This window comes from Haemaphysalis longicornis, unplaced genomic scaffold (genome assembly GCF_048455015.1).
Source record: "Haemaphysalis longicornis isolate Haplotype H1 unplaced genomic scaffold, Haemaphysalis longicornis Haplotype H1 scaffold_1, whole genome shotgun sequence".
NCBI classification, from domain to species: Eukaryota; Metazoa; Arthropoda; class Arachnida; order Ixodida; family Ixodidae; genus Haemaphysalis; species Haemaphysalis longicornis.
In genome coordinates this window covers 214098768-214112371 of record NW_027526203.1, presented here as the reverse complement: position 1 = coordinate 214112371, position 13604 = coordinate 214098768, and the positions used below count along the sequence as shown (strand labels likewise).

At 48.9% G+C, this 13604-nt stretch overlaps 1 protein-coding gene across 1 annotated transcript in view; it reads left to right on the top strand.

Moving 5' to 3' along the window:
- Window positions 1-11664: 11664 nt before the first annotated feature.
- The window catches only part of LOC144141554 (dual specificity mitogen-activated protein kinase kinase 7-like), a 52074-nt gene continuing 50134 nt past the window's right edge, over window positions 11665-13604 (top strand). The window contains exon 1 of the mRNA XM_077673099.1: window positions 11665-11849. Coding sequence (XP_077529225.1) covers window positions 11696-11849 — 154 coding nt within the window. The 5' untranslated portion in view covers window positions 11665-11695. The remainder of the gene's footprint in view (window positions 11850-13604) is intronic.

Below are 13604 nucleotides of genomic sequence, written 5' to 3'. Positions count from 1 at the left end.
TTTAGTTGTTTTATTTTTAACCTTCTAGCTGTCTACATCCCCTTTTCCCGCGGGCTTTGGTGATCGCGGCTACTGCTGAATTGGCGTAGCACACACTGCATAGGCGTACAATTTTCCAATCTGTCAGAGTGTGACGGGGGTGGAAGGCATCGGTGCCCCGCGTGAGCTCAGAAAGTTTTACATGTTCGCTGAAACGGTAGGATAAAAAATTGAGAAAACTGGTACATGGTGTCATCATTTATTTTTTTGTAAACAAGACATTAGGGGCTATAGTGCAATAAACAAAAAATGGGATATCTACGAAAGCGTGAAATATGAAATATCTACAAAAATCACACCTAAAGCATACATACCCTTCCCCCCCCCCCTTTCACACATACAAAGTATATGGAGACATGTATAAGTGCAAGCACAACAAATAAAATCACGAATCAGAGTTTTTATACATGTATACATCAACACACAAAAAAACTAAAGGACATGCACATACATGACATTTTACAAATGCTTCCATGGAATGGTGTCCTGTACGCAGGTCACTCATTCAAAGTCAGAAATGTATTTTTGCGTACAGCCGATGTGCCGATAAATTCGTAAGCAATGAGATCTAAGTTTATTTTTCGGCTAAACTCTTTGTGCCCATGGAGAAGAGCAACATGATTCAGCCTTGTCTGTCCCATCGTCGACCTCAAATATGTTTTCACTCGGCGGAGGCATGAGAATGATCGCTCTGACGTGCACGACGTGACTGGCACAGCCAGTGCAATTTTGACTAGCGTGGCTATTTCAGGAAGCAACCCTCTCAGGTGCTCTCCTTTCTCCCCCCTGAACATCTGAACAACGTCTTCAAGTGTTCTGACCGGCGGTTCATTGCGCTGCCTTGCAATGTCAAGCAGCTTGTCTCGGTGCAGCTTTAGGCGCTCAGTTTGAAAATCTGAGCCGTAAAACTGGGAAACGTATGCGGCGTTGGCCCTTCCAGCGAGGAACTGCTCAATATTGATGATGTGCTGCCACGTATACCGGCGGGATAACGGTCATCTAAGGAAGAAAGCACCGTGTCCACTACGTTGTAGTACAACTGGTGGCACAGGTCTTCAGTAGAGTGGAACACATGACCCCCAGATCCATCGTCGCAGTGGCGTGGAGTTTTTTTTTTTTTTTTTTTTTTTGGAAGAAGGGACCGATGGCTCTTCAATCTCGAGTTCACTAGCTTCGGCCAGGCTCTCAGCCCAAAAGCGGGGAAAGCTGTGACGGAGTTCACTAATGCCCTCCCTAGCAGCAGACCGTTTCTGTAGAGCGGAGCTCACCGTTTCTAAGCATGAGAATACTAGTTCCATTAACTTGAGCATGAAGAGAGTCTGAAACTTTGAAAGCGCCTTCGCGAGCCCAGAAGCCTTTGCGCTGCTCTCACTGCGTTCCTAGGCCACTTCTTGCAAAAATAAGATCAGTGGCCTGTAGTTCTTCAAAACAGAACTTAGGAAAGAATAGGGAAGAAGCGTTAAGAGTCCACTTGGTGGGGCAAAACTTTACCAAACTGACGCTTTCTTCCTTTTCCTGAAATGTTTTGAACCAATGAAGGCGCTTTGGGGAGCCTGTGACAAAACTTATCAGCTCCGTTATCACACTCAGAATATCACGGCATCTGTCAACTGTTTGCATCACGTCGTTCAAAACAAGGTTTAAAACATGGGCGAGACAGTGCACATATATAGCTCTAGGCTCCTCCTCTCGTATGAGAGCTTGCAGCCCACTGTGCTGCCCTCTCATGTTTGCCACGCCGTCATAGCACTGTCCGCGACACTTTTCAATGGGTATGTTAACGTATGGAGAATGTCTTTGAGTATTTTCAGCAGTGTTGCTGCTTTCGTGTCCGTTGTGTGGAAGAAACCGTAGAACAGTTCCTGCACCTCGAAACTTTGGTTTACAACACGAAAGCAAATGGACACCTGCTCCTTGATGGATAAATCTGTCGTCTCGTCCATTATCACTGCGTAGTGACCGGCGTCACGGACCTCTCGAGTGATAGACCTAAGAAAGCTACTGGCCATCATGTCCAACATTTCATTTACGATTTCCGGGGAAAGCCGTTTGTACTTTGATCTGCGTAGCCAAGACTGCACCTCTGGGATATCATTGGCGCGAACTTCAAGAAGTTGTCTTAGATTACCTTCATTCTCATCATGGCCACGGACTGCTAGCCCCTGGCATGCAAGGTACTGCAAAGAAGATAACGTGGTGAGAAGCGCCTTCCGGGCATCCTTCATTTCCTTCTCTTTACCCCTTGCGCACATGCAAAGCACACTCACACCTCCTTTCGCAGCTGCCAGTGCAGCGACAGCTGCGCGATGGTACTGCGAACTTTCATGAATCTGAAAACTCTCCAGACCTTTCTTCCAGAGATAACGCTCATACGGGCTGTGTGTACAAATATCACTCATTCCCGTATTCGGGCAAACCAACCTTCATTTTATGTTTGCACGCGCACTTTCATTTGATTTTAATTCTTTGTCCCAGACTCCACCGACGCCCTCCCCGCCCCTGTCTTGAGGTTTCAGTCTCCCACAGATTTTGTTTGCAGTCATATTTTCGGTTTCCCCTGGAAACCTCACAGGCCTCCGAAGTGTCACCCGGTCACCGCATCGATGAGCTCATACAACCTCTCTAACTCTCTAATGCGCAACAAAAGGCCAGCCGAAAAGGCGCTGAGAACATAATGACCAGTATCGTTGGCGTCTGTCGCCACCATCGAGGAACAAGCATCGCTGGCTACACCCTTCCGCGCGTCGCGGTCACACCCACGGCGCCCCCTCTCCAGGCTTCGCCTTCGGTCACCCCATCGGCAAGGAAAAAATTGGCTGGTTTGGAGAGCTGCGACAGTCGACTTCAATTTTCCCACGTCTAGTTTACACAACGGAGATGCACAAGTGACACCCTCTCTCTACCAAGGGGGCTCGTGGTAGCCGGCGGTGCTCAGTTCCCCAGACACCGAATGCAACGAAGACCAGATTGACAGAGAAAATAATTGAAAGGGAGCACACGCGCTCAAGCTAGCTGGTTTTGTTTCTCTATTTTTCGCGGCGGTTTGGCGGGGACGGGGGGAAGGAGAGATAGTAATGAACTACCACGGCCGCTGGATCAAAGCGCATCCAGCGGCCGTGGAACTACAAGCGGCAGCGTCCTGTAGCGTTGGGTGAAGTGAAATCAAGCGCTTCGGTAACACTAAAGTATTAGGGTTGTTCACATGAATGTTAAAACAAAAAAGTTTGAACGGCAGTAAAGTAACAACTTTAATTTTTAACATCTACCAAAATTGTGTTTTACGCGCCGATGCTCCTCCTGTTTTAGCGTTCGTTTCCGCGAACGGAGACGCAAATACAACTCTCGAACGTAAAATCATATAAACTGGCGAAATTACAATATTAAAGCTAAAATGTTGGAACAATGCCTGGGAGATCCCGTGCACCGAAACCTCCTACACCAAAATGTCCTACACCGAAATGTCGGGATCCCTGCTTACCCTCAGGGCTGCATTGCCACCGGAACGGAGAACGCTTAGAAAAGGTAAAATGAATGAATTTAAACACGTCTCTGCTTAGAACACAAACGACTACACTAAAAATTCCCCGCATTTCCCCGAGGGGAAGAATGTGAAAGTGCGAATGCACGAGTTGAATTTGCGCGGTTCGGTAATGTTCGCGAAAGAGAGATCACACACACACACACACAACTACAAAGAAAGAAAGATGCATTTATTCACAGACACCTATTTGTGTTGTCGTTGTACTTGATTGCTAGAGCGGATCTCAGCTTAGAAATTTCGTGTCAGTGCTCCTTTAAGCGGGTGCATTAGCCCTTCTCACGCCCGATTCCTGGCCAATCCCTCACGTGGGTATGTGCCATGTCAGCGGCCAGGCAGCGCGCGCCCATCTCCCCCCGTTGCCAAGGCAGACGAGGAGATTCCTGGCCAATCCCCCACGTGGGTATGCTATGCGGACATCGCCGGTGGACGCAGGTTCAGGGTCGATTAAGAAGTGCATTCGCACTTAATAAATTTGTTAAGTGTCCCGACTTGACAAACAATTCTCCACCGACTGCCGGTAGCGAGTAATTCTAAACCACGGTCTGAACGAACAGCTGAAAATATAGAACTGACGTCACACATACCTTTGCCTTGTTTCTTTGCATGGGTGTCCAGTCCACTCGATCGCGCAGCCCAGCTAAGGTGGCTAGAATTCTAGCCACCTTAGCCCAGCACAGCCACTTTCACACGGCACGCTTCCCGCCAAACAAAACGGTTAGACGGATGTTTCTATACTCTTGCCAATCACGTGTAGCGACTGCTTCTGTCCGGCCCGCTACGTTGTTCGGTCGACCGGCCCTCGTCTCCAACTTCAAATTTTTAGTTTCCTTGCTCCCACAACACCAAACACTTCAGTTTTATGGTACAGAAACCACGCCTCCAAATGCGTGTCACGACAGTATACGAAGGCCAACTAACACACACCGGGCCGCTGATTGGCCGGGTTGCTTGCACTGTTTTTTTTTTATTATTATTTTCGTAAAGGCTCGGACTGAGTGTCAACTGGCCGGCCTAGAGGGGCCAAGGGGCGCGACGCGCCACAGATGGAAGCACTAATTCTTCGAGTGCATTTTGTTGTGTTTCTCCAGGGGCGGCAGACATCGCTTAGCGCTTCGGCGGCAACTGGGATTCGGTTGGCCCTAATTCTCGGAAGCATGCGAGGAGGGCGGGGGCCATGTGGTTTCGCACCGGGCGCGTTGAGTGTTCAGGCTGCGGCGCGGGAACGGTAGCGGCAGCGCAGCGGCCGGGTCATAAATCGCTGGGTGGACACGTCCCGAACACGCGAAATGTCAAGGCGGCGGCCGCGGCGTCGACGGCTTTCTTTGAGACTGTAACACGCTCTGGTTTGTTTTGAAGTGAGTATTTCGGGGATGACCGGAAACGGAGCGACAACTGGACATAAATTCTCGGAACCGTTGCCCCCCCCCCCACCTATCCAAAGAGCTCCTCAGCTTCTTATTTCTTGTTTTTTTAAGCTTCCCACTTATGCGAGGTCGCAAGCGCGTTGCGACCGTCAGAAATACGGGCACGAGTCAAGGGGCGCCAAAAACCACTGTGTCGCCAAGTGATTTGTGGGCAAGCGGGTTACACCGCATACGCGCACACGCCGGCATGGTCATCGCCTCCTCCGCAGAAGTGGCGCATGGAGGGGAGCGGTTCTTTCTCGAGGCTGCAACCGTGACCGCCGAACCACGTGCAATTGTTTCGAAGAAGTCGCTTCCTTTACTAGTTCCCGACGACTGGGGCGTCCGCAGAACAGCCGGCCGGCCCCATTTTCCGCGTTTGCAGATGCCTACACTGCGTGGAGGCTGGAGCGTTGGTTTACTGCGGCTTCCCTGTGTCCCACTGGATTGAAGGTCGCACGCTTCCCCACCGGCCGCCTCCTTTCCAGCTTCCTCACTGTTTCTACGAACCGTGTGTGTGCGTGCGCGCACGGCTCAGGGCGCATTCCGAGAACAGTGCGCCGGCGGCTTCCGAGGCATCACGGGTGCGTGTTCTTTTGCCGTTTGGGTATCGGAGGGTCCTGTCAGCGGCATTTCGGGACGTTCCGCGTGCGTCACGACGAACGGTTTTAGGCCATCGACTGATTTTTAGTGGGGGTGCGACCTTTGACGTGACGTTTATGCGCGGAGCGCAGGCTTGGGAACAAGTCAAAGATCCCCAGAGGTGCAATAAAGCCTCTTCGCCCCTAACTGATTTCGAAAAAGGGGACCGCTACACCTGCATGCTGCGGAGCATCGAATAATAACGACGAGTGCCCTCTTATTTCTTTTTTACTGCTTTTTTACTGGTTTTACTGTCTTTTTTTTACTGTTTTTTGGGTATCAAAATTCGCACCCCCCCCCCAAAAAAAAAGAGAAAAAAAAACAGTCTCTGGGACCACTACTGCACCCAGCCAGGGTTCTGTGGAAGACGTTCACGCTTTCATTGTTTTTCTGGGAAAACCAAGATGTCGCGAATTTAATTAAGCGCACAACGGGCGGAGAGCCGCACCTTTGCGGTCTTGCCAGCAGAAAGGCAGATAATTTGAATGGGAGTATTGAAAGACGCGTTTTTCTGTGCGACTGCGTCGAAGGGGCCTGAGAGACGTCGATGTTTCTCTTGTGGCGCCGGCGAAATGTCAGTTGTCACGGGTAGTTACCGCTTTAGAGCGTGCAAAAAATACACTAGCTGCGAGGTCATTACAGGTTTCACCAACTATCAATAGGATGGCCCCGGCTGGCCGGACTGAGAAAATTCCACACGAGCTTCCCCGGTGGGGGCGACGCCCCCACCGGGGAAGCTCGGTGGGGGCACGCGCCCCGTTGCCCCCACGTAGTTGACGCCTATGGGTATGCACAGGTCTTGCTGCTTCTTACTTGTTTCGTGTAACCACCACGCCATCTTCAAAAAGCACCCTTTGACGTTCCCGAACCGCAGACGACTGCACTCATCAATAAGAAAAGTGCAACGTGTCGAAGCAATGCTTATAACACTTTTCACACGAATTCGAATGACAAGTTTTACCACGGCGAAGATGTTTCGTGGATTTCTCATATACATAATATATATATATATATATATATATATATATATATATATATATATATATAGCGATGAATAAGTTCCGGGATTCGGTTTCAAAAATACACGAGACGGTAGACACACGTATGAACACGATGATCGAACTATCATGATCGATGATCATCATCGTTTTCATACGTGTGTCTACCCTCTCGTATATATATATATATATATATATATATATATATACGTACGTCAGAAGATGATGCAATGGGGGGCCCGGTGAAAATACCGTAGAGCGAACAGACGAACGGGTAACAAACAAACTTTATTGACGTTTCGGCCTGTCCCAGGTCTGTCCCAGGCCGAAACGTCAATAAAGTTTGTTTGTTACCCGTTCGTCTGTTCGCTCTACGGTATATATATATATATATATATATATATATATATATATATATATATATATATATATATATATATATATATATATATATATATATATATGACATTGCTTACTGTCAAACAAGTATGCAGCACGAGTCTTGCGCCGCGCGCAACGTGAACGAGCAGACGACGCGTGAGCGCCTTCCACACTAGGAGCGGTTCGTCCCGCCGCCGCCAGGGGCCGACTGTGTTCGATCTCCGCGTTCCATGGATGCCGTGTTCCAAGCGGAAGGTGGAACGTGGAACCAATCTAGTGGAATCTCGTTTCATTTCTTAAAATGGCGCCCGCTATAGTGGCGTGGGCATGGAGGAAGGAAAAAGTTAGGAGACGGCGCCACCGGAGAAACGTGAAGCCTATAGGCTCCCTGCAATGCAGTTTGAGGAGCAGTTGGCGCCTTCTGGTGGATCAATTTATAAGCTTGAAGGCGCTCGCTCGCGCATGCCCGCGTTCGCTGCTGCTGCGTGAGCGTGGACTATTTGGGAATTTGATCAGGTTTTTTTTATTTCGCGGTGATGTTTCTGCAGCTGACGGTTTGATGGCGTCATCACAATCATGCGGCGACCCCAAAGTCGCAAATAAAAAAAATCTGGGCACAAATATTGCGGCCTCAAATGCCCCAGTCAGGTGGGCACGCGAGGCCCGTATCTTTTTACAGCTTCCCGTCGCAGCCGTGGGAGAAAACGTGAAGACAGAAGTGGATTGTAGCCGTGTGGCGAGTAAAGTAAGTGAACTCTATTTGTTCGGGAAATCACGGCATGTTACGAAAGCCATTAATTAGCGTCAGTCTGCATTTGGTACAATGCGGTCGCCGCGACGTCGTAGCTTGCCGTTTGTGTAACGTCTGGTGGTTTGTAGTTCAATGACCTAATTTAATTGACAAATATCATACTTTGCCCTACTTTTCGACTCCGTGTGCTCATTCTTGTGGCTTGTATATGTATTCGAAAGTAATGACCCAACCACTCGTCGTGACGTGCTTAGCAAATGTGCGTATTCGCCGGAAGCCATCCTCTGTTTCTTCATTGTGCACGGTTGGCGCCTGCAGTCGAGATGTGAACACGGTCCGGCGCTGTCGCTCGCGTTTCTTATTCGTGGACCACTTCGCTGTTCATTCATGCAGATTGAAAAGAACTGCAATATTAGTGAATAACGCGTGGTACATTATTTAAGATGAAAACATATGCAACGTTCAAGCAAGGGAGAAAAAATGTATATCCGCAGTGTATTTTGTTTTTAGTCACGTTTGTTGTATGACACAGAATTGGTATTACTGCACTTTGACATCATTCCTCATTCTTTAACTGTTTCAGTTCAAATGATTCTTCAACCTGGCAGCCCAGTCGGGGATCAAGTGTGTACTCCAGTCATCTTGTAAATGTCATTCAAATAAAATGCAACTGCGGCAAAGTGCTTGCTGTGCTGCATCGACTCACGCTGCCGCATCACCAAGTACACTTGCAGGAAGTTTAATTTTCCGGGGCCTCACCGTCAGCTGCAAAGTATAAGCTGATGACGCATAAAAGCGCGTGGAGTACTAACAAACGTTTAACGCCAGCAATACACGACTAATGTTTTTCTCGAGCTTTGAACTGAAAGATGGGAACTCACGAGCTAAAGGCCCGTTCCCACTGCGACGAAAGCGACCAGGATTCTGTCGCTTTGTCGCGCGACGACAAAAATTGGTCCCGACCATTCGCCAAAAACAGTCGTCGCGCGACAAAGCGACGGAATTTCCGTCGCTTTCGCTCGCTTTCGACGCAAGTGTGAACGCGCCTTAACAGCTGCTGGGCCACGTTGTTTTGGTTACTTATTTTCAGACCAATGTAGTACACGCGTCATGCTCTGTTGGTAAAGACATGTTTCGGTGACTTCAGATTTGTACACTTCCCGGACCCCGTAAACATGCTTGCTTTCGAACAAGCGGCGTTCTTCCTACTGTATTTATGGCTGACTTGAACGCGTAATGCAAGCCTCGCGACACGGCGGCTAGCAGTTTTTCACCGTATGCTGCTGGGCTATAATGGCAAATCCAAGTGTAACGCTTGCTGCAAACGTAGCAGAAAGATGTCCTCGGCAAAATCTAGCGCCGCGCGCCGTTCAAACGCTCAAATCACGGATTCCCCCATCACGGAAAGCAACGCTAACACGGCCGGAGCCCCGCGCGGAGCGCCTGAGTGTTTGGCGCCGCGCATGTCAGCTCGACGGAGGCGCCGCCCGACGATTGCAGGGTGCCTATACCTAAAAAGTAAAATTGAAGTCGGCCCAGGCGTCACTGCAGCACGTGACCCCACCGCGCCGCCGCTGTATGGGCCACCACGCACTCTTCAATTTCGTCTGCTCGAAACTGCTCTGCGGCCCGTTGTCGTGAAGCCTGCTATATATTGGTTTTTTTTCCACGGCTTTTGTCTTTCGCACGTACGCGGCACTCCTTCCCGCACGCGGGCATAAGATCGCCGAGCAGACAAATGCAGGAAGGACGGGGAAAAGCTACCGTCAACCAAACACGAGAGATGCGCCGGAGTCGGAGACCGCCGCTGCCGCCGGCCCAGCCGACCACGGAGGTCACGTGCTGGGCCGACTCCGGCGGCTGAGAAAGGGAAACTACGGAGGGAGCGGCTTCAGAGGAGCTGGGCTTGCGAAGGCTAGCTGCGTGACGTCATGCCGTCTCCTAACTTTTTCTTCCTCCATGGGCGTGGGCGACAGCAGGCGATAGAGGGAATTTATTTCAGTGGATGTATTTCATAATCAAGCATGCACAATTTTTCATTAAAGAAACTGATTTTCTTCCTCATATTTGCGTAATGTTTTGTTCTTCTGCAACAATGTTGACAAGTATGGACAATTGGCACCGCACTTCGACGTTTATAATTTGGTTGTGGATATATAAACCTAATGGGCAGATTCTGTTTCACTTTGGCCGGGTTGCTGAATAGAGTGCCACATACACTATACCTACATACATTAGTGTGTCGCGACGATAATTGGAACACTTTAAAATTTTTTCCTGAGCGATCCGCCGCTCTGTTCACGCTCAAACTTCACGCAAAGGTCGCATTTTGTGGTCTATTTTGTTTGACACCGGGAACAACAACGGTACTTACCTGTTTATACTGAAAATAAATAAAAACGATTTTCGCCTATGGGAAAATGGCGACCCCACGACCCCACAACGGTACGTTTTATCTCCGGGGACAAAAAACGCCAAGGCACACATACTCGCGATGAAAGCAAGCAAAAGCGACGGGAATTCTGTCGCGAATTCGTCGCGCGGTGACAAAAATTGGTCCCGACCATTCGACGATCGTCGCGCGACAAAGCGACAGAATTCCCGCTTTCGCTCTCTTTCGTCGCAAGTGTAAACGGGCCTTTATACACTCGTTTTCCAACGCCTCGCGCTTGAACGTACGTAACGCGTACTAAAAGAACACACCGGAACACTCCCAACGCCCCGCGCTACAGCGTTTCATCTCCTTGGTCGAAATCGCGTACTAAATAAAACACACCGGGACACTCGTTTTCCAACGCCTGGCGCTAGAACGCTTCGTGCTGCAAAGACGACTTTTACAGCAAGGCTGTATACCTCTACCCCAATGGTTTCATATCCGTGGGCAAAAATGCCAAGGTGCCAAATACACTGCATGCTTCACCCTTCCCCAGGTTTCACGTTGGCAGAGAGGCGGTGATGGCCCAGGATTTTTTTTTTCATGCCTGTTTAACGAAATTGACGCTGGAGAAGATGACATTGGCCTTTGAGCATGAATTGCAGTACGAAGTTCCACGGGACAATTGAACGGCTTTGTTCAACTGTTGGCACCTTTAAAATTGTGCCAACATGAACAATAACATTTTTTTTTGTTTTCCTGACGTAGATAGAGGTCGCGTACGTCTTCATTAAAAAAAAATGTTTTTTGCATTGATGTAGAAATTTATCGCGCCTATATTTACGATGCTGAAGGGTATTATTTTGCCTCTGCCTATTTTTTGGGGCATAAAACGCGCTTTTAATCTCTATAATCCGAAACCGTCGCCTCTTGTGCACCCCAAATAAATGCCGATGTCTTTATTGATTTTTAGTTGTTTTTTTTTGCGTTGTTTTGGTTCAGGACCCTCCGAAACGAAGTCCTGCGTACACCATTGCTAGGTTGTCCACAAGCAGTCCTCGCATTCCGTATGTTCCGTGCTGTACGTAGTTGCCTTTTGACCGGGACCCGTCTGGGTACTTGTGCATTCGTCGCGGTAGGTTCCGCGGGCCGGCCCCCGCCATGTCCGCGCATTCGGGTCCGGGTCAACACGGTGACTACGTAAACGACGGAACAGACGGACGGACTGCTAAAACTTCTAATATTCTAGTACACTGTTCTACGGTCCATAGAAAATGCCTTTAGTATGCCAGGGACCCAGGGACCGATCGTACTGCCCGCGGACCACCGCTAGGGTACCGCCTCGGACAATCCACAATCCGTCCTCCCTGTTCAGGGAGGATTCCTTCTGAAAAACAAATTAAATTAACCTATAACTTTTGGATTTGAAATAGTATGAGAAGTTTTAAATAAGTTTTTTTTAAAGTATCTTGCGCATTTTGCCTTGTCTTGCACACTTCTTATTTGTCTTTTTTTTACGGATGTTAATACGCATCGGCGGTGCGCGTGGAATTGAAGCGGTTCAGAATGGCGACCATGGCGTCGTTTCAGAATAAGCTAGCTGATCTTCAGGCTAGACTTCGTGCTGAAAATGATGCCAAGAAGAAAGACAAACTACCTCGTGATCTCAACTTGAACTTCTCAAGTCCCCAGCACACACCTCGGTCTCGGCCCAGGCCTTGTAAGTAGCGATCATGTCGCAGCTAGTTTAGTGAGGTAGGCTTAGGTTAAAGAGAAAGACTCGTCGAAACTAATGCAAGTTTGTTGATTAGCGGATTTCGTTCGATCTCCTAGTATTGCTACTCTGACAGCGCTGCGCTGTTTATGTTGTCGCGTGTCCTGCTCGGATACACGCAGCCGTTCCCTAGTAAGCGTGCGGCTACAGTCCGTACGTAACGGGGAAGCTGGCGTCGCGTTTTGGGTGCACTGCACCGATTTGCCCTTTGTATGCCGCGATCGAGACGTCGCAGTGCTTTACCAAAAACACTTGTTCCCCTTGAATAGTGCAGCAAAAGTTGTGTATGCGTGTGGCTCGCTGGCAATGTTTGGTTGAGTTGCTCGGATTGTATTGTCACCCTGTGGTTAATGACAGCCCGCAGTGCGTACGGCATTAATCTAGTGTTTCCCGCGGCAAGTGCTAGCAAAGTGTTTTAGTGTTAACTTTTAAATAGATTACAGACGCGCAGAGTGCATGGCAAGTTCATTGTCGGTGACGACCTTGAACTTGCCGTTGTCACAGGTTGTGGAAGGGCGAGCGCTAAGCCGCCGAGTGATCGTGCCTATGCCACATCTTTGGCCGCCAGGCAGATTGCGACTTCGCGCTTCAACCGAATGTGTTGCGTGATCACGAGAGTCGGCTGCAAAGGAACCCGCGGCCACAGTGCAGTAACTGGAGCCCTGACAGGAGCCCGTCCAGCTGCGTCTGGTGTCATTTCAGAGCTGCCGGCGAAATTCAGTCAGCTTTTTCGCACCGAGATCGAGCATTCTGGTTGGTCTCGGCGCCTGCCCTTCGAAGTTTTAGCCCCATTTCTTGGCGTTTATTTCAAACGAGTGTGGACACGCTAGCATGCCTAGTCTGATCTATTTAAGATGTCTGTTCTGAGGGGGAAAGCGTCGATGCCCTTGTTTTGGCGAAGACATTTCGGTGCTAGCACAGTAGCACATGCACCATAGACTGAATGGAGAAAAACGAAAACTACGCAAGATTCGTGTAAGGTGAACAGAAAAGGATCAACTGACTTATTTCTTTGTTTATATTGGCTCTTATCAGGGCATGTCAATTTTCACTGCCTTTACCAGGCTAGCAGCGACAAATCAGATGGATGAATATAAATGCAAACAAGCTGAGTTGGGCCTGTAACATCCCCACAACACAAAGGAAAGGCCACATCCTGCATAGCAAAACAAGTCCCGAAATTGTAAGTCTTAGCAGTCTCTAATGGTAAAACAAAACCCATCAAAAGTGGAACACTGTGAGGAAACAACACAGAGCGAGATAGAACATACGTATAAACATGGGAGGGGGGGGGGGGGGGTTAAGAGTGAAGTGGCAAAGCTGGGGTGCCAAATATACATAGCTTGCATGTGACGTCCCCACAGCCCTTTCTGGAGTACCGCTCTCCGCTTTCCCAGTGCTACTCGAGATCGGAGGGGGAGATAAGTTCACGGCCTTCCACCGCGCAAGCGGTGCTCCAAGATGGCGTCTACAGTGACGTCAGTGTAAGATATGTATAGTCTCATCATAAAACCTATGAAAAGCAAAAAAAAAAAAAAAAACGCACCAGCTATGTCCCTTGTGTGTGCACTTCTCCATTGTGTGAACTGCCCATGAACACCGTATTTCAATTTTTGAAACTTCAGCTGGGCTTATAGTATAACCTGAGGTAAAAGAAACAGCTTGTGGCACATTCCAAGTGAAGAATTGCAACGACAAGTT